We start from the raw sequence: 23,080 nt of genomic DNA on the forward strand, positions 1-23,080 counted from the left end.
GAAATACTTTTTCTATGCTAAATATTTTCATTTGAATTTTCTGTGGAGGAAAAATAACGTCTTCTAACCTGAAAGTTCTCCTCCTGAGTCTACAAAAACTGAGGTCAAAAACATCCTCCTTTTCATTTGTTCAATTAATTTTGTTTAGAGCCAGTTTCCACACCAACCTATATGCTTTTTGCTTGGTTCTATCTATCCTCCCTACAAACTTTGAGCAATGCAAAGTTTCAATAGCCTGAAAGATGGTAAGTCAGCTTCATCGCTGAATGGGGAGTTGAATTTAATCCCTCTGCATCATGCTGCCTTTCTTTGATTTATTCTTTCAGAATTGGTATTAGAAAAGTAAAAAAAAAAAAAGTTTGCCATTGAGATGTTCTTGAATATCACTTCCTTTTGCTTCCTAACTTTTGAAGGTGCTAGCCGGGGCTTAAAGCTTCAACCCTGCTCGTCCTGCAATTAATTGATTTTGGGTTCCGCTTTCCACCCTGTTTCTTTCGTTATTCGCTCCCAAGACTCTCTTGCCTCATCTAACACGCAGCACTAATCCTGGGATAGAGATAGAAAGATTGAACAGTCTGCACAAAACCACATCAATTGCAAAACACATCAAGAAGCAACCCTCGTTCGTTCCTTCCCCGTGTGATTTTTGCATTCTTTGTCTGCCTTCTTTCTACGCTCTGGGAGACAAGCAGGAAATGGTGCAAAGATGGAAGCACATTTTCCTTCTGTCTTCTTGAAGGAAACAGAAAACCTCTCCTCTTAGAAGCTGTTGCTTTGTTCTCAGCTTGCCATTGAGCCCTGGTGGCGCAGTGATTAACTGTAGTATTTCAGGTCAACCCTGCCCACAGTTTTGATCTTAATGAGGCTCAAGGTTGACTCAGCCTTCTGTCCTTCGGAGGTCGGTAAAACGAGGACCCAGATTGTTGGGGGCAATATCTCCTTAAACTGCTTAGAGAGGGCTGTCAAGCACTGTGAAGTGGTATAGAACCCTAAGTGCTATTGCTATAGCCATTGCTATTCCTCTCTTCCTTCCTTCCTTCCTTCCTTCCTTCCTTCCTTCCTTCCTTCCTTCCTTCCTTCCTTACCTACCTTCCTTCCTTCCTTCCTTCCTTCCTTCCTTCCTTCCTACCTTCCTACCTACCTTCCTTCCAACCTTCCTTCCTTCCTTCCTTCCTGCCTACCTACCTTCTTTCCTTCCTTCCTTCCTTCCTTCCTTCCTTCCTTCCTTCCTGCCTACCTACCTTCTTTCCTTCCTTCCTTCCTTCCTTCCTTCTGTGTGGTGCAATAGTTAGAATACAGTACTGCAGACTAACTCTGCCGACTGCTATAAGTTCGATCCTGACCAGCTCAAGGTTGACTCAGCCTTCCGTCCTTCCGAGGTCGATAAAATGAGGACCCAAATTGTTGGGGGCAATAAGCTGACTCTGTAAACCGCTTAGAGAGGGCTGCAAAGCACTGTGAAGTGGTATATAAGTGTAAGTGCTATTACTATTCCTTCCTTCCTTCCTTCCTTCCTTCCTTCCTTCCTTCCTCCCACCCACCCACCCACCCACCCATCCATCCATCCATCCATCCATGTGGTGCAATGGTTAGAATGCAGCATTGCAGGCTAATTTTGCCAACTGCCAGCAGTTCGATCCTGACCCGCCCAAGGTTGACTCAGCCTTCCGTCCTTCCAAGGTTGGTAAAATGAGGACCTGGATTGTTGGGGGCAAGAGGCTGACTCTGTAAACTGCTTACAAAGGGCTGTAAAAGCCCTGTGAAGCGGTATACAGGTAGAGCTCCACTTACGAGCATAATTGAGTCCAGATTTCCATTGCCAAGCAAGGCAGTTGTTAAGAAAGCATTTCCCCTTTTTCAACCTTTCTTGCCACAACTCTTAATCGAATCGCTGCAGTGGTTCAGTTCATAATATGGTCGCTAAGTGAACCTGGCTTCTCCATTGACTTTGCTTGTCAGAAGGTTGCAAAAGGGGAATCACATAAACCCCCGGACACTCCAACTGTCATAAATATGAGTCAGTTGCCAAGCAAATTTTGATCACACAACTCTGGGGATGCAGCAACTGGTCATAAGTGTGACAAACAATCATGTCACTTTTCTTTAGTACCATTGCAACTTCGAACGATCACTAAATGATCTGTTGTAAGTCGAGGACTCCCCGTGTAAGTCTAAGGGCTACTGCTATTGATATTCTGCTTGAACATCCATCTATGCTTGCATTTCTCTCTTGGATGCCCCTTGAAAACACAAGTCGCAACATCCCCCCCCCCGCCTTCTCCAAACTTGGAACGATCCAACTTTTCTTCCTTTCCAACCCCAAGAAAGGAGATGGGGTACTTCAGCTCTTTTCCTTCCTAACATGCAATTTAAGCTTGGCGTGCTCAGCTTTGGAGGGGGGTTCTTGGCTTTGATGCTTGCTCGAAGTCCTCTTCCACCACGCAAACCAGGGACATCGACATTAAGCAAACCTTCGGCAAGTATCAAGTGCTCCTTAAAAATGACCCCAAATGTTGTTTATTTTCCTCAGGGGCGAAACCCGAAGTTGGAAACCTGACCATTTGGGGCGTGACCCCGGAAAGCTTCAACCTCTCATGGACGACCTCCCGAGGAAACTTTGAGCTCTTTACCCTTGAAATCATTGATTCCAACAGGTTGCTGGAACCCATGGAATACAACATTTCAGGCAGTTTAAGGACTGCCCATATCTCAGGGCTGCCCCCGCAAACCAGGTTCATTATCTACCTCTACGGAGTCACTCGTGGCATCCGCGCCCAGGCATTAAGAACAACTGCCGTAACAGGTACATTATGGTCCTCCAAAAATTAACCAGTCTGTTTCTTAATTTTCAACCTTCTTTTGCAGCCTGGCCACTCCACGGTTCCATCTTCTCTTTGACCTAGGCCCTTGCTTTCTGGTCTAGATGAAGGGTTCCTAGCGTGGATTTTTCATGCAGACTTGGAGCGGGGAAAGTAACCTTTTTCTTTTGTTCCAGCTTAAACTTTGGAAAAACGAGAAAGCATAAATTCGAAAGATGCGCCTGTGGATTTTTATGGTCACAGAATAAGCCAGTTCGCCTCCAGAAAAATCTATTCTTAGTTTGCAATTAGATGTATCTGCAAGTTACCCACTAATAGTTGGCTTTGACAGAGGTGGTCAGTGTGGTGCTGGACTGTCTCATTTTGAGCTAAGTGGAAGGGCTCGCGTGATAAAATATTACCCTCCGTGCAAAATGCAGATCCATCCATTCACATGGACATCTAACGTGTTAGTGGAACGATGGAGATGACTTTTTTCCCCTGTCCAAATATTTTTCTATGTGTAATAAGCGCAATGAGTACACTTAAGAGACATTTAATGAATTTCTGCTCCCGGTCACTCTCATTATTTAAATTTATACTGTTCTTTCCCCCCAGAAACTCAAAGCTTTTCCCTGTTTTTTCCCCCCCATAAACAGAGGTGGTATTCAGCTGATTCAGACCGGTGCTGGCGTACCGGCAGTGGAAATTTTGAGTAGTTCGGAGAACTATTACCTCTCCTGTATTCCCTTGTTTTTTAGTTCAGCTGATTTGATGGCCGTGCCTCAGCTGAGCTAAAAACACAGCTCACCTCACTAGTGCTGACCCAGAGGGCGGTTTTTGAGTGCTGCATGCGCAAAGCCCACTCTCATAGAACCAGTAGGAAAAAATGTGGAATCCCACCACTGCCTGTAAAGACATTTTTGAGTTGGGATGGAGAGAGAGGTTGATTGGCCCAAAGTTCCTCAGAGGAGTTTCCATGGCTAAGAGAGACTTCAAATGTAGACAATAATAACACCAGTACAAATTTCTGATTTCTCAGCTGTGCACTTTTCCCGAAGCCATGCGAAGACTTGCTATTACTCATATAAGATCAGGTGTAATTATGATGTTCAATCTCCTGGCCAGGTTGATGAGCAAACTCAACAGGCCTTGACAATTCCAACTTTTAAGGGTGTGTCATGACCACCATTTTTTCTGTGATTCCTTTTCCTTTATATACAATCTTCTGAGACCGTCTCATCTAGTGCCTTTTGACTCAAGGAATCTAAAAATGTAGGGACCTGAGTGAGCTTACCAGGCAAAATAGTAGAATCACAGTGCTTGCGTTCCCGCAATTAAGGCAATTGGATGCATTCACGCTTCTTCTTTTTTTCTAGATACATATATCTAGAAGGATTATGTGTAACATAATGCCTAGGACAATATATGTATCAATGTTTGTTCTTCTTGGCATCTCTGTGGAACATGCTTGGGACTGATTCCAAGCATCCATTGTCCTACATCTACTGTACCTTCCTTGATTTTTTCTTTCTGGTTGCTTGTCTTGTTTCTCCACATTGTGAAGTCTGACTCCCAAAGATCTTGACTTCCTAGGAAATGGTTCTTTGCATGTGATGTCCTTTGCACCTTGTGTACGAATCCAAGGCCTGCTACAGAGTGTAGAACACCTCTGCATTTTTAATATTGCAATGTATCAAGCAAAAACATGCATGCACTTTTCCAAGCATCTTCTCTGTCCAGATGTTCTGCATCTATTTGGATACCAGAACTGTATCCAGAACAGAAGAACCAAATCTCTCTTGTCCTTTTCATTGTTGCCTCGTAAATCATCAGTGGGATTGTGACACAGATTCTGGAGGGACTCCAGACAATTTTGCGGTCGCTGGTATCTCCGGGAGATTTTCTTAAACCTGATTGCATGTCAGAATCTTGGAGGCCCAAGGATTATGCCTGATCCGAATGCAAAAGCATGCTTTGAACAAAACCGTAAAGAGTATGAATTTTGAGAAATCTTCAAACCGCATGACCATCTGATGGGATCATGTCTGTGTTCTTTCCCTTTTAAGGAACTTAGCCATCTTGCTGGGTTTGTGCTGGATCTTGAGCATTACACCATGAAACCTCTACCTGCTGGCTTTTGCTGGTCACTTTCTGACAACCTGAATGTCTTGCATGTCTCCTTAATTGAGGCCACTCCAGCACTCTTCACCCAAAACAGTCACATCCATCTTTTTGTAGTACTGAACCCTTCTTCCCCTTGTCTCCTTCTCCCTGACTTTGAAAAGGGAAAGGTCTCTCTCCATAAGTCAACCAAGCCTCTGAAGGTCACCATGAAATCACATTTACATTTTGGCATTAGTGGGCCATGAAACCAGAATAACAGAACAACAGAATCAGAAGGGATCTTGGAGGTCTTCAAGTCCAACTCTCTGCTCAAGCAGGCGAACCTAGACCACTTCAGACAAATCCCTTCTTAAAAAGACTCCAGTGTTGGAGCATCCATAACTTCTGAAGGCAAGTTGTTCCAATGGTTGATTGTTCTTGACATGAACTTGTAAGCAGCTGAATCCTTCATTAACCTGATCGATGATCACAGCCCAACAGAATATCCAAGAACGGCTTGTTGCAGTTCTGTAGGACATCTCCTTCATCAGCTTGTCAGCCAGATCTCCACCCATAATGGTTGTCTCTTTTTCCCCCACCTTTATGTTCCTTCTCTCTTCAGAACTCGAGCTACAGTTGGGCACATTCACACTCACAAATGCTCGTTTGAGCGAGCTCTCCTGGACTACAAGAGAGGAAGCTTTCGCACATATGAGAGTCAATGTTAGAGGTCTCCACCAATCTCAGGAGCCTCTGAAGTTGGCAATCTCAGAAGAGGTTCACGACACCTTCATCTCAGGCATGGTAGATTCTTTGGATTATGAGGTTAACATTCAGGGCACAACCACAGGTGGGGGCCAACAGGATCTCCTCCTGTGATACTGACCAGTATCCTTGCAAAAATCATGAGTGATTTTGTTTCAGTTTGCTTCCCGTTAGGCATTAACAATCCCAGCACATTTGGGGACCATAAGACTCTTCTGCTGAGATTAATGATCCTATTAGAACTTTCTTTTTCATTGTTTAATGACCCCATAATCCCTTGCAGGGTGGAGTTGAGGCAACTGAATGGAGCTGAGTGTTTACTGGCCAGATGCCCTTCCTGTTGCCAATATGGAGTTTTGCAGCAGATATATTCTCATTGTGCCCGGAGAGAGAAATAGCAGACCCTACCTAGGATCGAACTCACAGATTGTGAAGTGAGAGCTCCACCTCTAGACCCACCGCACCACTCTTGTGATCCTATTAGAAAGGATAGAAAAAACATTTGTAGCTTGGGTGGTAGATGTTGGTGATGGCTCATTCTCTGAGCTTGTTGTTCAGCTACTGAACAACGTGACGTCCTCAGTGGGTCTTCGGTGAAATAAAATGCTTCAACCAAAAGTCCCGCTGAGGCTGTCACCCAGCCCGGTGATGAAATGTTCAGAAGCTGAACAACAAACTCAGAGAACAAGCCATCACAGCCATGAATGATCCTGGAATTTCATGGTAGCCCTTGCAATATAATGCTTACTCCAGCTTCCAAGTATACTCATTTTGGGATTTACTCAATCTATTCCATAATCATGATATCCTCATCTGGCAGAAGGTCTGGGTTAACACAACGTGATCCCCAAACCTAGCCAAGAATAACACAAACCCAACTCTGTGTACAGCCGCTACACCAGACTCCTTCTAATTATAGTCAGTGAGCTCAATGGAGGATGTAGCATGCCAGTTTAACACACTTGGCAACCTGCAAAGATAACCAGGGACGTGCACAACCAATGACTTTCCTTCCCATAGTCCAACAGCATAGGCATTGCATATCATGACTTGTAATGGACCCCTTCTTTTGGTGGGGGGAGACCTGTGGTTTGTTTCAAATGGCACCCACAACTCGGTCTAATTCAGCCCTTCTTATCCCTTCTCCCCTTTCGCAGAAGCATTGCCCTCACTGGAAAACCTCACAGTTTCCAGGATTAATCCATATGGGTTTACGGTATCTTGGATGGCATCAAAAGATGCCTTTGAAAGCTTTCTGGTCATCGTGGTGGATTCTGGCAAACTGTTAGATCCCCAAGAATTCCTTCTTCCTGGAAGCCAGCGCCAATTAACCCTTAGAGGTCTCATAACAGGCATTGGGTATGAAGTCCTTCTTTACGGCTTGATCCATGGCCGCCAAACAAGACCCTTAAGCATTGTTGCCTTAACAGGTATTTTTGTTTTAAATCATGAAACTGGAATGCTTGTCCCTTCTCACCTCTTCTGGAAGGTCTTTCATGTCTTCTCCATTCACAATGGAACCGTGACTTCCTTTACTTACTGACCCTTTCACTAATATATCTCCTTTATCACATCTTTCTCCATTTCCTTCCTGTCTCTCAATGGACCAACATTTTAAAGATTACAACAGAAGGTGGAGACACATCAAATCATTAATAGAACAGAGACTAATAGAATTGGAAAAGACCTTAGAGGTCATCTAGTCCAACCCCCTTGCTTGAGCAGGAGACCCCATTCCATTTCAGATGAACGATTGTCCAGTCTTTTGTTGAAATCCTCCAATGATGGAGCATTCGCAACATCTGAAGGCAAGTTGTTCCATTGTTCCATTCAGATATCTTGGTCATCCTAGCCAAAGAGTAATATCATATTTGATGAGTCCTTGGGTTTAATATCTCAACTCTGTCTTTGAAAAAGCAACATCTTTAAAAGAAGGTCAAGAAAATGGTATAATCCAGAACGATTAAGCTGATGTTTAGGTTAGCTCCTAGACTTCTAAACCCTTGTATTAAATAGCTGGCCAAACTCGGGGACACACTTCCAAAATTCAATACTCCATCTTTTAAACAACCTTGGGATCCATCACAGTGTGATCTTCATCTAGCATCGTTGTTTCCAATATAAAGACAAGCTCACTACCATCCAAAGTTGATCATCATCAAAAGGACACATTACTTGTGTGTTGCAGAAGGTGTTAGCTCTTCCTCGACCTGGTTTCAAAGAAGGATGCACTTTTGGAAAGCTCCATCATACCATCTCAGCTCTTTCTAGTTTAGCATTGACTTTTCTGATCTTCAACTGTTCTCCTATCACAAAGCAAGCAACTGAAAGACTGCACGGGGGACCTCAAATGCTCCATCACTGAGCCTCAATCCTACAGTGTATTCTGTCTATCTTACTCAAAGCCCTGTACATGATCACTCATCAAGGGTTTGTCTAGCATTCCCCTCATTCCTGATGGAGCTTTATAGGATCAGAGGTGCAGCCTAGCTGAGGACACATATAAGAATGTACTGCTTCCTTAAGTACAAGCATCAAACTCTCCACACAGTTTTAGAGAAGTTTAGTATGGGTAGTTCTTGACTTACAACCATTCATCTAGTGGCCATTGAAAGTTACAATGGCACTGGAAAAAAAAGGGTTTGGAAGGGACCTTGGAGGTCATGTAGTCCAACACCCTGCTCAAGCAGGAAACCCTATAACATTTCAGGCAAATGGCTGTCCAGTCTCTTCTTAAAAGCCTCCAGTGATGGAGCACCCACAACCTCTGAAGGCAAGTTATCCCACTGGTCGATTGTCCTTACTGTTAGGAAATTTCTCCTTAGTTCTAGGTTGCTTCTCTCCTTGATTGGTTTCCACCTGTTGTCCTGTCTTCAGGTGCTTCAGAAAATAGTTTGAACCTCTCATCTTCCTAGAACCCCTCAAATATCAGAACACTGCTATCATGTCTCCCCTCGGGAATGAATGAATATCACTCTTACTACTACTAGCATGTTTCATTTTGCATGGTAGGGGGAAAGCGTGGCTTTTACAGATTGGTGCAAGTTTGAATCCCATGAAGATCGTCTCTGCAACCTCCATCTTTGTTTTGGAATGAATCTTTCTATTAATCACTGGATGACTTTTTCCTCCCCACTTTCCAAATAGCACGGTGTTTGCTTCCATCCCTCCGGACTTGCAGTCGGAATGCTCACCTCCCTAAACTAACTCGGACTTAGATTCTCTATTGGATATTTTTCTTTTCTTTTCTTTTCTTTTTTCCAAAAAGGACATTAAAACCCTCCTTTGCCATTGCAGAAGCCGAACCTGAAGTAGATCACCTTTTGGTATCGGACGCTACCCCCCATGGTTTCCGCCTGTCTTGGACAGCGGATGAAGGAGCCTTTGACAGTTTTGTCCTTAAAATCAGGGATTCCAACAGGCTTTTAGAACCTCTGGAGATAATCGTACCAGGTCATCAACGAACTCAGGACATCCAAGGGCTGAAAGAAGGGACCGAATATTATGTAGATCTCTACGGAGTTATCAGCGGACGGCGTTCCCAGCCCGTAAATGCAATTGCTATGACAGGTATCTCGGTCCATCTCTGGCTTGTCGAGGATCACAACCACACCGTTTGGCCACATGCATGCCTATATACGTGTTTGTATTTGTATTGGTGAGTGTGTTTGTCTATCGCATTTACAGGTAGTTCTCAACTTACCACAGTTCGTTCAGTGAACATTCAAAGTTGCAACGACACTGAAAAAAAGTGATTTACAATCTTTTTTTTTTCAGCAGCATCCATCTGGTCATGTGATCAAACTTCGGACGCTCAGCAGCTAGTTCATATTTATGACAGTTGCAGTATCTGGGGATCATGTGAACAGCTTTTGTGATCTTCTGATAATGCAAAGTCCATGAGAAGCCAGATTCACTTAATAACCGTTACTATTTTAGCAATATGGTGATTTGCTTAACAACTGTGGTAAGAAAGGTGGTAAATGGGGCAAAACTCACTTAACAAATGCCTCATTTGGCAACAGAAATGTTGGGCTCGGTTGTTGTTGCAAGTTGAGAACTACCTGTATTTTTCCAAGTGATAATGTTGAGCACAATCCTCAGATAAGCTCTCAATACAGGCCTGTTAGGAATTCTATTTATATATAGCATCACAGAGCAAACAAATGTGATTTACTGCTCAACTGCTATACTGTCACCATGTGCTTTACTGCTCAATTGTTTAACTGTAACAGGAAACAGGAAACTCTACTGAGAACAAAAGAGCATAGAGAATATACCATAGATCCAAACTTGTAAACACCGCCATCTACTGGCTGAATGCTACTGTTGTTGTTGTATACAAACACATTCCAACAAGGCCCCTTGTATACAAGGATAAACATAGAATCATAGATTTGCGATGTGCTCATTTTTATTTATTTTAACTCTCAAATTTAGGTACTTCCCATATGACTCTCAGTTATTGAAATTCTCCCCCCCTTTTTTTGTGGGAGAAAATTATCCCTCTTTCCGACCCAGAAAATCAACTTTTCGTATCCATCTGCTCTAACTTTCACTTAATGTGTGCTATGGTTTAAGTAGCCAAAAATGCTCTGGCCTACCTCCCAATCTTTTCAACAAGACTGGTGTGTTGGCGACTCTGTTGAATTGTGCTTATAGTGACTAATAATCCAAGCTTTCTTGTAAGTTTTCTCTTTCTAGGGTGCTTTTATCTCTTCCTCTCTCCCTCTTTTATGTTTACTAACCCTTCTTAATCATCTATATTTCAAAGGTTTCTAATACGGTTTCCTTTCCTTTCTCGCCGCACAAAAAAAGGGTGCCAAACGTGATCTTTGTCTAGGCCAAGCAGCATACATAGAAGTGATCACCGGTTTAGGAAAACCCTGTGAAATAATTTTGTGGAAATTTCTCCCCCCTCCCCAAACCCAAAGAATGTGTTTCTTGTTTAAATTGGTGGACTTGGTAAGCTTATTTTCTGTAGGGGTGGGTAATGGTCATTTTAGAGATGGAATATGGAAAGGTGGAGATTTTGTGCACATCCATCTTGTCCTTTAGAATCATAAACAGTAAACAAATAAGCTAACAGAAAACAGCCTGTTTAACCAGTCATTAAATTGGACGTAGATGTTTCAACCTTATCTTCCTGGGTTGTTTTTTTTTTTTTTTAGTAATTAAGATACTACCATTTGAAATGCAAATATTCCCAAATCAAGGATTTTAAATCTTGGTCGTTCATTCATTTGTTTGATCTGTCTCTGTCTCTCTCTGTCTCTGTCTCTCTCTGTCTCTGTCTCTCTTTTTCTCTCTCTGCCCTTCAATAGCTTTCATTTGGGGGGACATTGAAAGAAAACCTTAATTTGCATTTGGAGGCAGACAAATTAGAAAAGAGGGTAGAAGAAACCTAAGAATATTCAAGCAATATATTTTAAAAATCTTTAAATGTACAGCTACAATGCTTAAGCTCTGTATATACCTCGGGGATGACATAATGCTCAGAATCGAAATTACTCAAAGTCCAAAATAGAGATTATTTGTTTGTCTGCAGTGTTTATTCAATACTTCCCCCTGCCAAAAAGTTTACTATTATAAGCTGGGCTGTTGAGAGGCTTGTTTGCAAACAAAGACTTTTCTTTTATGGAGCTTAATTTCTTTCTAGTCATAACACTGGGTTTAACACAATCTTCACTGTAGCTCCTGCACCCAAGACTCTGTGTGTGTTTTCCCCAGCTCACCGAGCTACTTGAAATGTGTGCTAACTCCTTTTCTTTGTTTTCATCACTTTCTGTATACAGCAGTGGGATCCCCGAAGGAAATCTCTTTCTCAGAAATTACAGAAACTTCAACTGTGGTTAGTTGGAAGCCTCCCTTGACGCGGGTTGACAGTTTCCGAATTTCATACGGCCCAGAACCTGGAGGTAAAAAAACAGGGCTGGCTGCCTACCTTGGCTAACCATATGTTCTCCTTTGAGGAATATGTTGATTAAACCAAGCATAGATTGTATCATATTAAAGGAAGCAGCTTGCAAAAGTGAAGACTTGAAGGAACACTGTGCATGAGAAAGAGTGTTTGATTGTCAAAAAAAGAACAAAATGAGGGGTCCTTGGTGCTCTCTGAACTGGGTTGTTTTCTTGCAAATGTTTCATGACCCAACTAGGTAATGTCATCAGTGTTAGAAGAGAGTGGGGTCTGTGGAGAGGGGGAGGAAGAGAGAAACTATGAGATCTTGGTGCTGTCTGAGCTTGGTTGTTTTCTTGCAGATGTTTCATATCCTAAATTAGGGAACATCGTCAGAGCTAATCATCATAGTGCTGATGATGTTATGTAATCTAAGTAATTATTATCTGTTATTTAGTATATAATGAGAACACAACAAAAGGAAAGTAAAGATATGCACACAGTCCACCTAAGCATATACAAAATTTCTATGGGGGTGCAGCAGTGGCTTCATAACTGGATATCCAATTCAGCTCTTCTAAGGAATCAGAGGACACAGTCTTGCACAATATGTTTAATAGCGTGCATATCAGCATCGCAATCTCAACACCATCGCATTACTCAATAGTTTAAGTAATGAAACATCTGCAAGAAAACAACCAGGCCCAGAGAGGAGATTTCATCCCTGAGCTACAAATATTCTCCCTTAAAAACTACCCTGTTTCCCCAAAAATACCACCTACCCTGAAAGTAAGCCCTAGCTAGATTTATACACGTGCACCCAATATAAGCCCTACCCCCCCAAAATAGGTCCTAATTAAGATCCTGCCCACTCCTGAGTGCACAGGTAAAAATTAAGCTGGGGTGGAGATGGGCGTGGTGGTGTAGCTGACCTACTACTTACCTTTGGACAGTTGTAGCCAGTCCTCGCACACCCCAACACCTGCCTTGCCAGCCCATTTCTTATCCAGCCAGCAAGTCTGGAAAGGCTTTCCTGAAGGCCTCTGGAGCTGAGAACAAAGCTCAGGATCGATCCAGAGCTCTGTTATCATCTGCAGAGGCCTTCAGGAAAGCCTTGCCAGCTGCAGAAGAAGAAGTTCTTGAAGGTCTCTGACAGCGAAAAGGAGACTGGGGCTGACACATGCAAGTGACGTTAGTCAGTGAATGACATCCCCCGAAAATAAGACCTGGTGGCTTTTTTGGTAGCCAAAAAAAATATAAGACAAGGTCTTGTTTTTGGGGAAACATGGTAGCAGACCTTAAGAGGAAAGTATATGTAAATTGAGAAAAATGCCTTTGAGCATTTTCCAGTGATATTGCTGTTTTGTTCTGGTTTGTTTTTAAAGATGTAACTTTATACGCAACTGAAAGGATAGGGTTTTTTGTTTTGTTTTTAAAAAGACCCTCTGTGAAAGCCCAGACTGACAGTTTTATTTGTCCTCTATTCCAGATCACCTCAAATCTCTGACCGTGGATGGAAACCAGAGTAGAATCAAGCTAGTAGATCTGATCCCTGGCATAAAATATATCGTCAATGTTGTAGCTATCAAAGGTTTTGAAGAAAGTGACCCTGTTTCTGGATCTCTAGTTACAGGTATGTACATTTGTCCATCCTCAGTGTTACAAGGGAATGGGGTCTGTGGAGAGGGAGAGGAAGAGGAAGAGGAGGAGAAAGAGGAGGAGGAGAAAGAGGAGGAGGGAGATTGGGTCCTCCTTTTCATTAAATTAAACATACCCAATTCCCTCATCCATTCTTCATATGTTTTAGCCTCCAGTACCCTAATCACCTTTGTTGCTCTTCTCTGCCTTCTTTAAACGCTCAGCACTTTTCATTCCTATCCATTTGCAGAGGGGTTAGTTACTCTTGGAGAGTGAATGGCAAAACAGATGTGGAATAGTTTAAGCAATAAGCTGTTCCCTTGGTAATGAGGCCAATAACTCAATCCTCTTGCAAAGCTGGTTCAGCCCGAACCAGACAAGATTCCAGCCGGCTTTAATGTAAAGTATGACAGCTCCTTTGATTGAGCACCAAGGAAGCTGGGAGTGAGGATGAAAAATCGCCACTGAATTTTGGCCTTCTGTTCAATCCTTCCCACGCCATCCCCAATCTCTGTTTTGTTTTCTCCAAGAAATGGCTTGGGGTTGGAAACACAAACAGAAGAGCTGTCTGCAAAGACCGATGGATGAGTTCAGGCTGAACTTCTTTAAGCCAAGGGCCTCTTTTTAAGAGGGAATATACGCCAGACTGATTCATTTTAACATGTTTTTTTAAGTCCCTTGTCCCATTCCTTTCTTTTTTTATTTGGACTACATGTCCGCAAACTGCATTTTCTTGAACTTCGCATATTCTGGGGCAGCCAGGACAAAATTTACGTGAGTCCTTCTGTCTTCTTTATGGGAAACCTAATTATTATAGAGCTGAAGAAGCTTCTTGGATGAGAAGCGAAACGCCTTCAAAGAAAAACCAGAAAGTCCAATTGCCTCTTGAAAAAAAAAAAAAAACCACTTTTCAGACTTATTTAACGTAAGTTCTATGTGCTCAACCAGGAAGTTGTTGTTCATTGTAATGGTGTCACTCTCTTTCTAGAATTGGACAGTCCGTCTGGGCTGAGGGTAGTGAACATCACGGACTCCAAAGCTTTAGCTGTTTGGCAACCAGCCCTCGCCGCAGTGGACAAATATTTGATATCCTATCTTGCAGAAGGAGGTAAGTTCTGATTACTCTGAAGAAAGGGTATAGCTATCCCAATCTGGCCAGCCACTCTGGGAAAATTGAGGATCAAATCCAATCAGATCACTTTATGACAGCCTTAAGGCCAGAAACAAGGGACGTGGTGGCTCAGTGGCTAAGGCGCTGAGCTTGTCGATCAGAAAGGTCGGCTGTTCGGTGGTTCGAATCCCTAGCGCCGTGTAACGGAGTGAGCTTCCCAGCTTCTGCCAACCAGTTGTGGTTAGCGGGCAGCAGATGCGGACGGTGGAGGAGAGCGAGGACTCGGAGGAGGGGCCGGGACCATCAGGAATAGACTGCTGCCTTCAGGGATGGTGGGGGATGGCAGCAGTGATGAGGAGGTCCCAGAAGAGCCTGTGCTAAATGCACGTGAGCACAGGATGATTTGTAGAAGAGAACAGCTGAAGCTGCACAGATGACTCAGGAGTAAGGATGCAACATAATGGCCCTTTCCTCTAGGGAATATAAGCCTGGTTTCAAACGGTCTTTGCCTTTGCAAAAGGCAAAAACGTTGTGATGACAGACTCTGATTTATTTGAAGACCTCTGCCAAGGTTTTTCTAATTGGACTAATTGGCTGCAAGCCATCTGTTATCTACAAAGAGGTTTATTTGTAGATTAAAGCCATGAAAGTGTGAGTTACTGAGTTTATCTGGGTTTGCTCTCGGGGAATTTGGCTGGGTCAGAACACAACCTAGCAGTTTGAAAACACGTAAAAAAAATTCAAGTAGAAAAACAGGGACCATTTTGGTGGGAAGGTAACAGCGTTCCGTGCGCCTTCAGCATTTAATCATGCCAGCCACGTGACCACAGAGATGTCAGCACTGGCTCTTCAGCTTTGTAACAGAGATGAGCACCACCCCCTAGAGCCGGAAACAACTAGCACATAGGTGCGAGGGGAACCTTTGCTTTTATATCAAGGCCAGAAAACCACGATATCAAACCTAAAAAGGAACTAAATCTCAAGAGGCAGGTATAGAGCCCAACTGCTCTACTCTGCATCACCAAAGATCGTTCCAGCATGAAATTTCTCAAAATCTACAAGCATTGAATTAATGAATGTCTTTTAGAATAAGCAAAGTAAGAAGAACAATCCGTGCTTTGCTCATTTATCATATGTTTGTTCTTCTTGGATGTTTAGAGACAGAAGTGACACAAAGAGTATCTGGCAATACCATGGAATATGATCTCGTTGGCCTTCGACCGGCTACTGAATACACCCTCAAGATTCAAGCCATCAAGGGCCCTCAGAAAAGCAGGATTCTCTCTGCCAGTTTCATTACAGGTAACTTGGCTGGGTTTTGTCTCATTTGCTGAGATCCCTAAAGTTGGGTTGCGCCTGAAGTTCCACTCGCACAAGTGGAAATGTCTCACAAGTGAAGCTTCATGTGTTTGTTTGTTTGTGTTTGTTTGTTTGTTTGTGTGTCTTTGTGTAGCATGTATATGCATATATGTGTGTGCATATATGAGTATGGTTATGTATTTATTTTTCTTTTGAGTGCGGGCATCAGAATTTCATTTTTTCCTTTTTTTAAAATGTGTGCCAGCGTGTCCACAGGAAAAAAAAAGTGACAATAAAGGTTGCCTTGCCTTGTCTTGAATGGAATGTAGACCCTTTGAGGAAGCTTCAGACCTTCTGAATGGAAGCTTCCTAGGAAGCTTACCAAAAAAAGGTCCAAAGTTTCATTACAAAGAAAAGAGTGCATCAACATTGCAAGGTGTGATGAAGTGTCTTGTACATTTGGGGGAGTCTCAAAGTAGCAAGATCTTGGCACATTAGCAAAACTTTAAATAATGTGGTAGAATGTAGTCTGGATTCCCAGAAAGGAGGAGCTGCTTTCCAGAGGGCAAAGAGGCAGTGAAGTTTGGGAAGTTTGGTTGGCGGGAAGAGGGTTACAATGGCTTCTCCGTTGCAATTCCAAGAGTATATCTGTAGTTATGCAAATAGTTGCTTTAGTCTGGCAAGAGCCTGTCTGTAGGTGAAGAACAATAAAAGGAACTACTTGAGTCATTCTATGTGTCATTCTTGATTCTTGGGGATTGATAAGGATGTGGTTGACATGTCATCTCTTGACATCATCTTGGTGATCTGTTTCCAGCTAGATTTGTGCTTGATGGAGTTCCATCAATCTGATTCCTGTAACCCATCTCACAATATTAGGTCCTGATGCTCCCAGATCTCTAACTGCTTCTGATGTCCAGTTTGAAACAGCTCTGCTCACGTGGAAGCCACCCCAGGGCTCTATCACAGGCTACCTTCTGATCTATGAATCTGCTGATGGCAAAATCAAGGTAAGGAAGGGTTTAGGTCCAGAATTGGTCCTCTCTTGCATGCAGAAGCATCTCTGCTCTATCTGTAGCATTTAAAGAACTTTCTCCTGACATCTCCATTTCCCAGTGGGAAGTAAAGGGACAACATGGAAGACAACGATTGCTTCCATTATGTTGTGAAGAAAAAAAAAACATGGATGGAAGCAGTGGAAGTTAAACTCAACTCCAGTCCCAAAGGTGTTTTTTCAGGAGGCAACTAGACTTTCTTGTTTTACTTTCGTACACATTTTGCTTCTCATCCAAGAAGTTGACCAGATGGTGGGAAATAGAAGGATTGATATTCCTTGCAGACAGCTGGTCATTTGCCTTCTTTTAGAGAGTCATTGAGGCCACTTGGAGGTTTATCTGTGTCCTCAGAGTCACCTGAGTGGTGCAAATGGGTGGGGAGCTTTCTTGGAACTGCTGAAAGGACTGTGTTGTAGATTGGAGATAGATGATGTCGTATCCCCTACCCTCTGTTGAGAGAGGGGGCTGTTCAATTTGGACCTAGATAGCCTCTTTGACCCCTCTTTCAAACCAGTGGTCCTCTCTGTCCAAAATGTGGACTTTGCTGTCTTCAAAAGGGTGGCCTTTGTCTTTTCAATGCAGATGGACTGCTGCATCTAGTCCTGATGGGTTTGTTCTCCTAGGCATCTCCAAAAGCAACCTTTATTTTAGAAGGACTTGTAAGAAGTTACAGCCTGCTGGAAAACAGTCCACCTGTCAATCAGTGCAGTCATCTTCATAGCTCTGTGTATTTTGATTAGCTCCAAACAAGTCATGTGTCATAAAATAGGTCTATGGTCATTTTAGAGTTGCCAACAGAAAGGGAGGGGAGAGCAGTGGGGCAGCTTGCATTCCATAAATGTTTTCAAAGATAGTTTCTAGGTGACCGAAGTTTCTGCCACGCAAAATTTAACTGGAGAGCCTGATTGATGACTCTTGGCTATGGATGTGTCTCATTGGAGAATATGAATTATGATACACCCAGCGGGGTGGGGGGGAAACCAAGGTCAAGGGTGATAATGAATGATGTGTCTCAGAGTCGGCTACACCCAGGCAGTGCCAGACATGTGAACTCCCAATAAATCCTTTGAAGTTTTGGAAGTTTGGCTCGAGACTCATGATTTAATTGGGGTAACTGCTGGAATCCTGACATCATGTCTATTAGTGACTAGATCAGGCATACCAGAGATGTTTTAGATATGGTATGCTCATGTGAAATTTGTGGACAAGTACCATTCCAGATCCAAGGATGGGAATCGAAGTTCTCAGTATATTCATGAACTGGATGGAATAGAGCTTGGTAACAAGGTCAGCTAATGAATAGCCATAGCAACTAAGCCAGCCAATGAGGATAATTTGGAAACAGAAACTAGAAGTAGCCTAGGCTGGAAACTGAAACTAAAAATAGTCTAGGCGTGGCTCTATGTTAAGCTCTGCAACTCTGCAGCTATGTTTGAGCTCTGAGTCTGTCTATTGAAGATGAAACTAACTTACTTGCTGAACTAAAGTGAAACTGATGTCTATTTCTGAGCTGCTGAAGTTACTGCTGTAGCTCTGAACTTGCAACATGTCTACTTCTGTCTGCGTTTGCTCCATGTTGGAGAAATCTACAACTGGTTTGTAAAATCTACTTATGTTTATAAAGATGTTAAATGAAGCATCAGCCATCTGTGTTTATTTTTCTGGCGCTGAATTATCGCCTGCAAAACTCTCAATAGAAGTAAACTTTGGGAGAAAATTAGAGCCCCAATTTCATCCCTCTTTGGCACTGTTTTCTTAAAAGTTGCATGAATTATTCAACCAGCGCCCCACCTTCATTCTTTTTCCTCTTCTGTTTTTATTTCTCTGGCAGGAAGTGGTCCTGGGGCCCGAATCTACTTCGTACAGCTTGGCAGACTTGAGTTCCTCCACTCTATACATGGCAAAGCTGCAGGCCCTGCTCCACACACTAAAGAGCAACTTCATCCAAACCACGTTCACCACAAGTAAGTGACCGGCGTTTCCAAAGAAAGTCGTATCCACATTCTTCTCGATGCAGTTCAATGGAGAATGGAAGAGCTTCTAAGAAAGATAGTTCTCGGCTTAGTGACCGTCTGAAGTTACCACGGCATTGAAAAAGGGGGAATTATGACAATTTTTCATGACTATTGAAGCATCCCTACAGTAAGGGGATCAAAATTGAGGTGGTTGGCAACCGGCTCGTATTTATAATGGTTGCAGTGCGACAGGGAGATTACATGATCCACTTTCGCGACCTTCCGATAAGCGAAATCAACGGGGGAAGCCAGATTCACTTAACAACCAGGTTACTAATTAAACAATTGCAGTGATTCACGTAGCCATGGTGGCGAAAAAGAATATAGAACGGGCAAAACTCACTTACCTGTCTCGCTTAGCAACAGAATGTTTGGGCTCCATTGTGGTCGGAAGTGGAGGACTATCTGTAGAAGGCAATTCTGTTTGGAGGGGGAGAGGAAGAAAAATAAATTAAAAACAGAAAAAGGAAGGAAGGAGATAGAAAGCGATAAGATGAAATGAAATTTTCTTTTCAAAAGCGTCTTGGCAGCCTCTGAATGAGAGGGGTGTGACAGAATACAACTCCTTCTTTTCTATGACTATAATGTTGCAGAAAGAGCATGATTTTGTGCCCGTGGGAGACAGAGGCAGACATTATGCAAAGCAAATCCTCCCATTTTCCCCATTGGTATAGGCCTGGAATGATAGATCACAGTTTGCAAAGGGACAATGATGCATAATACAGTTTTATAATGGGCCAGAAGACGCTTGGAGAAGAGTCAAAGAAATTAAAATAGCCGGGAGGGACAGAACAGCATTCCACACACCCCACAACGCAGCCCCCGTGTCTAGCTTTCTTTCTTTCTTTTTAAAATCACATCCTAATGGTTGAAATGCAAAGATTGTGTGAAGAGAGGGAAGAGAATGTCAATAGATAGGAGGAGGAGAGGGAGGAAAAGGAGCAGAAGGCAGTGGGGAGAGGGAGTTGGAGGAAGAGGAGAAGGAGAAGGAGAAGCAGAAGGAGGGGGAGCAATGGTGGGAGATGGAAGAAGAGGAAGAAGAAGAAAGAAAAGGAAGAAGGCAAAAGGAGGAGGGGGAATTGGGAAGAAGAGGAGGAGGAAGAAGGAGGAGGAGGAGGAGGAGGAGGAAGGAAGGAAGGAAGGAAGGAAGGAAGGAAGGAAAGAAAGAAAGAAAGAAGAAAGAAAGAAAGAAAGAAAGAAAGAAAGAAAGAAAGAAAGAAAGAAAGAAAGAAAGAAAGAAAGAAAGAAAGAAAGAAAAAGAAAGAAAGAAAGAAAGAAAGAAAGAAAGAAAGAAAGAAAGAAAGAAAGAAAGAAAGAAAGAAAGAGAAGGAAAAGCAGAAGCAGGAGGAGGGAGGGAAATGGAAGAAGATGAAGAGGAAGAAGAAGGAAGGAGGAGGAGGAGGGAAAAAGGAGGAGGAAAAATGGAGATGGAGGAGGAGGAGGATGCAAGTTTCCCTGTTTGCAACATGCCTTGACTTCCCTTCCTTTCCCTGCAGCTGGACTTCTCTACCCTTACCCCAAAGACTGCTCCCAAACTCTGCTGAATGGGGAAATAGCTTCTGGATTGTACACCATCTATATCAACGGCAACCAATCTCAGCCTGTTGAAGTGTATTGTGACATGAGTTCTGACGGAGGCGGATGGATTGTACGTAGTTCTCTCTTTGGCTTTTTCCTCCCTTCTTAAAGTTTTTTTTGTGTGTGTTCATGTCTGTGATTTGCACCAGTGCATGGAGACCCTGAGAAAGGGGAGAAGCTTCTCCCATGCTTCAGAGGGACTCCTACGGAGCCCAGAATGGACATCTAACCCAGGCTGTGTCCAACAGGCAGATGGATGAAAAAGGCTGCAGTTCATTCTCTTGTGATGGTACGATTGCAAATCCAGCTAGCAGATCCCAGATCTTCTCTGTAGCTTCTCTGTACATGAAACCCTTACAGTAGACCAAGGGTCTTCAAACTTGGCAAGTTTAAGACTTGTGGACTTCAACTCCCATAATTCCTGAGCTAATATGACTAGAGGAGGAATTCTGAGAGTTGAAGTCCACGAATCTTAAAGCTGTCAATTTTGAAGACCCCTGCAGTAGAATGTTGGATTTTTGGATCACCTCAGGGAGGACAATTGACCAGCGGAAGAGAAGTTGACTTCAGAAATCATGGGCGCTTCATCCCTAAAGGTTTTTAAGAAGAGACTGGACAGCCACTTGTCTGAAATTATATAGGTTCACCTGCTTGAGAAGAGGGCTGGACTAGAAGATCTCCAAGGTCCCTTCTAGCTCTATTCCATTCCATTCCATATTCTATTCTATTCTATTCTATTCTATTTCTACTCTACTCTATCATTCTATTCTATTCTATTCTATTCTATTCTATTTTATTCCATATTCTATTCTATTCTATTCTATTCTATTTCTACTCTACTCTATATTCTGTTTTGTTCTGTTGTTCTATTCTAATTCTAATTTTTAATTTCTAACTCTAACTCTAATTCTAATTCTATTTTATTAAGAACCCATATTAAGGAAGGTTTAGTAACTTGTTCTTGTCAGCGTCCTGCTCAGATCTTGTTTACAATCCTCTAAAATGACCGCGATTGCATTGGGATTTCCCCAGGTCTTTTTGAGAAGGCAGAACGGCGAAGTGAACTTCTACCAGAATTGGAGGACTTATGAGAGTGGTTTTGGAGATCCCAATAATGAATTCTGGCTAGGTAGGTGGCTACAAAACTTATTGAGTTAATCAAGATCTGTTGGTTCTTCTAAATGAATATGGAGTACTTCAAACTCCTGTATGCTTCACTAGAAGGACAACATCCAATATGGTTTCCGGCCATGGTGTTACTTCTCCCAAGCTTACTTTGTAAAGCCTTCCAGATGTTTCCAAATTCACATTCTCGGCCTTTCCAACTGGGGTTGGGGACCACATACCCCAGATGATAGTTTCACTCATCTCTGATCTGTGGCTGTGCAGACTAAAACCCATAACACATAAAGTCCAAATCATGGGCAGGCTCCATAGACATGGGGAGAAACTTCAATTGGTCTTTCTCAATCAATAAAGGTCAATGGACAGGTCAACGATGAAGGTCAACGGACAGAGATACACTTGTTAGATATTATGCACCACCCCTTAAACACCAAAATTATGCCACTCTTGTTGCAGATTTTGAATGTTCAAAAAACAACCCTTACAGATGAACGTTTGAATTCAAATGCATGTTTTCCTACAGACCCTTAGAGTTGAAGACAAGTAACGCAACAATGGCCATTGGACAATCCAACCACTTAATTGACAGCCTTCATTTGTTTGTTTCTGCAGGGCTGGAGAAGCTTCACCGAATCACTTCCCAAGGCCCATATGAGCTGAGGGTGGACCTGCGCGATCGCGACGAGACCGCCTATGCTCTCTACAACCAGTTCACCGTGGGGGATGCCAGGACACGCTATCGGCTGAAAGTAGATGGCTACAGTGGTGACGCAGGTAGATCTTTCTCCTTGTTCTGTGGAAAGAAGGATTGGCAGCTAATTCTTTGAGATCCTCGGTGAGCTGGGTTGTTTTCGTGCAGACATTTCATGACCCGGCTAGGTAACCTCATCAGTGCTAGAAGGGAGTGGGGTTTGTGGAGAGAGGAGGAGGAGGGGGACTGTGTGGTCCTTGGTGCCCTCTGAGCTGGGTGGATTTCTTGCAGATGTTTCATTACCCAACTAGGGAACATCATCAGTGTCCTACGAATGCATCCTCAGCATTGATGATGTTACCTAACTGGATCAGGAAATGGCTGCGAGAAAACCAGCACCGAGGACCCCCACAGTCCTCCTGCTCCTCCTCCTCGGTCCTCCTCCTCCTTCTCTCCATTCCCTTCTAGCACCAATGATGATGTTACCTAGTTGGGTAATAAAATGTCATCAAGAAAACAACCAAGCTCAGAAAGCATTGATGACCCCACAGTTCTCTTCTTCCTTCTCTACCTCCTCCTCTCTACTTCTTCTCCTTCTCTACATATACCCCATTCCCTTCTAGCACTGATAATGACATTACGTGGTTGGGTAATAAAATGTCGGCAAGAAAACAACCAAGCTCAGAAAGCATTGATGACTCCACAGTCCTCCTCCTCCTCCTTCTCTACCTCCTCCTCCCTACTCCTTCTCCTTCTCTTCATAGACCCAAGAAAACAACCAAGCACAGAAAGCACCAAAGACTGCACAGTTATTCCTCCTCTTCCTCCTCCTCCTCCTATTACTACTACTACAACAACTGTCTGCAAACCCCACTTCCTCCTGGCATTGATGGTGTTACTTAGTTGGGCAATGAAACATCTGCAAGAAACCCTGATCTGCAAATATTCTCTTCTGTTAGCTACTTCTGTCTCTTGTTTTGAAAATACAGAGCTCCATGAC

General features: G+C 43.0%; 1 protein-coding gene across 5 annotated transcripts in view; it reads left to right on the forward strand.

The window, feature by feature from the left end:
• Positions 1-23,080, forward strand: part of TNC (tenascin C) — a 55,228-nt gene that overhangs the window by 30,167 nt on the left and 1,981 nt on the right. For 2 of the 5 annotated variants that reach the window (XM_026686542.2, XM_087944160.1), the window contains 11 exons: positions 2,531-2,803; positions 8,967-9,239; positions 11,465-11,587; positions 13,058-13,201; positions 14,195-14,314; positions 15,476-15,619; positions 16,496-16,626; positions 18,503-18,635; positions 20,183-20,334; positions 21,297-21,393; positions 22,002-22,163. In XM_026686542.2, coding sequence (XP_026542327.2) covers positions 2,531-2,803; positions 8,967-9,239; positions 11,465-11,587; positions 13,058-13,201; positions 14,195-14,314; positions 15,476-15,619; positions 16,496-16,626; positions 18,503-18,635; positions 20,183-20,334; positions 21,297-21,393; positions 22,002-22,163 — 1,752 coding nt within the window. Of the gene's footprint in view, positions 1-2,530; positions 2,804-5,526; positions 5,704-6,826; positions 7,100-8,966; positions 9,240-11,464; positions 11,588-13,057; positions 13,202-14,194; positions 14,315-15,475; positions 15,620-16,495; positions 16,627-18,502; positions 18,636-20,182; positions 20,335-21,296; positions 21,394-22,001; positions 22,164-23,080 lie in introns of all 5 variants that reach the window. The other 3 variants (XM_087944163.1, XM_087944161.1, XM_087944162.1) reach the window with 3 other exon arrangements.

This window comes from Notechis scutatus, chromosome 15 (assembly GCF_049901735.1).
Source record: "Notechis scutatus isolate UNSWTSFEM ecotype Mainland chromosome 15, rNotScu1.2, whole genome shotgun sequence".
Lineage (NCBI taxonomy): Eukaryota > Metazoa > Chordata > Lepidosauria > Squamata > Elapidae > Notechis > Notechis scutatus.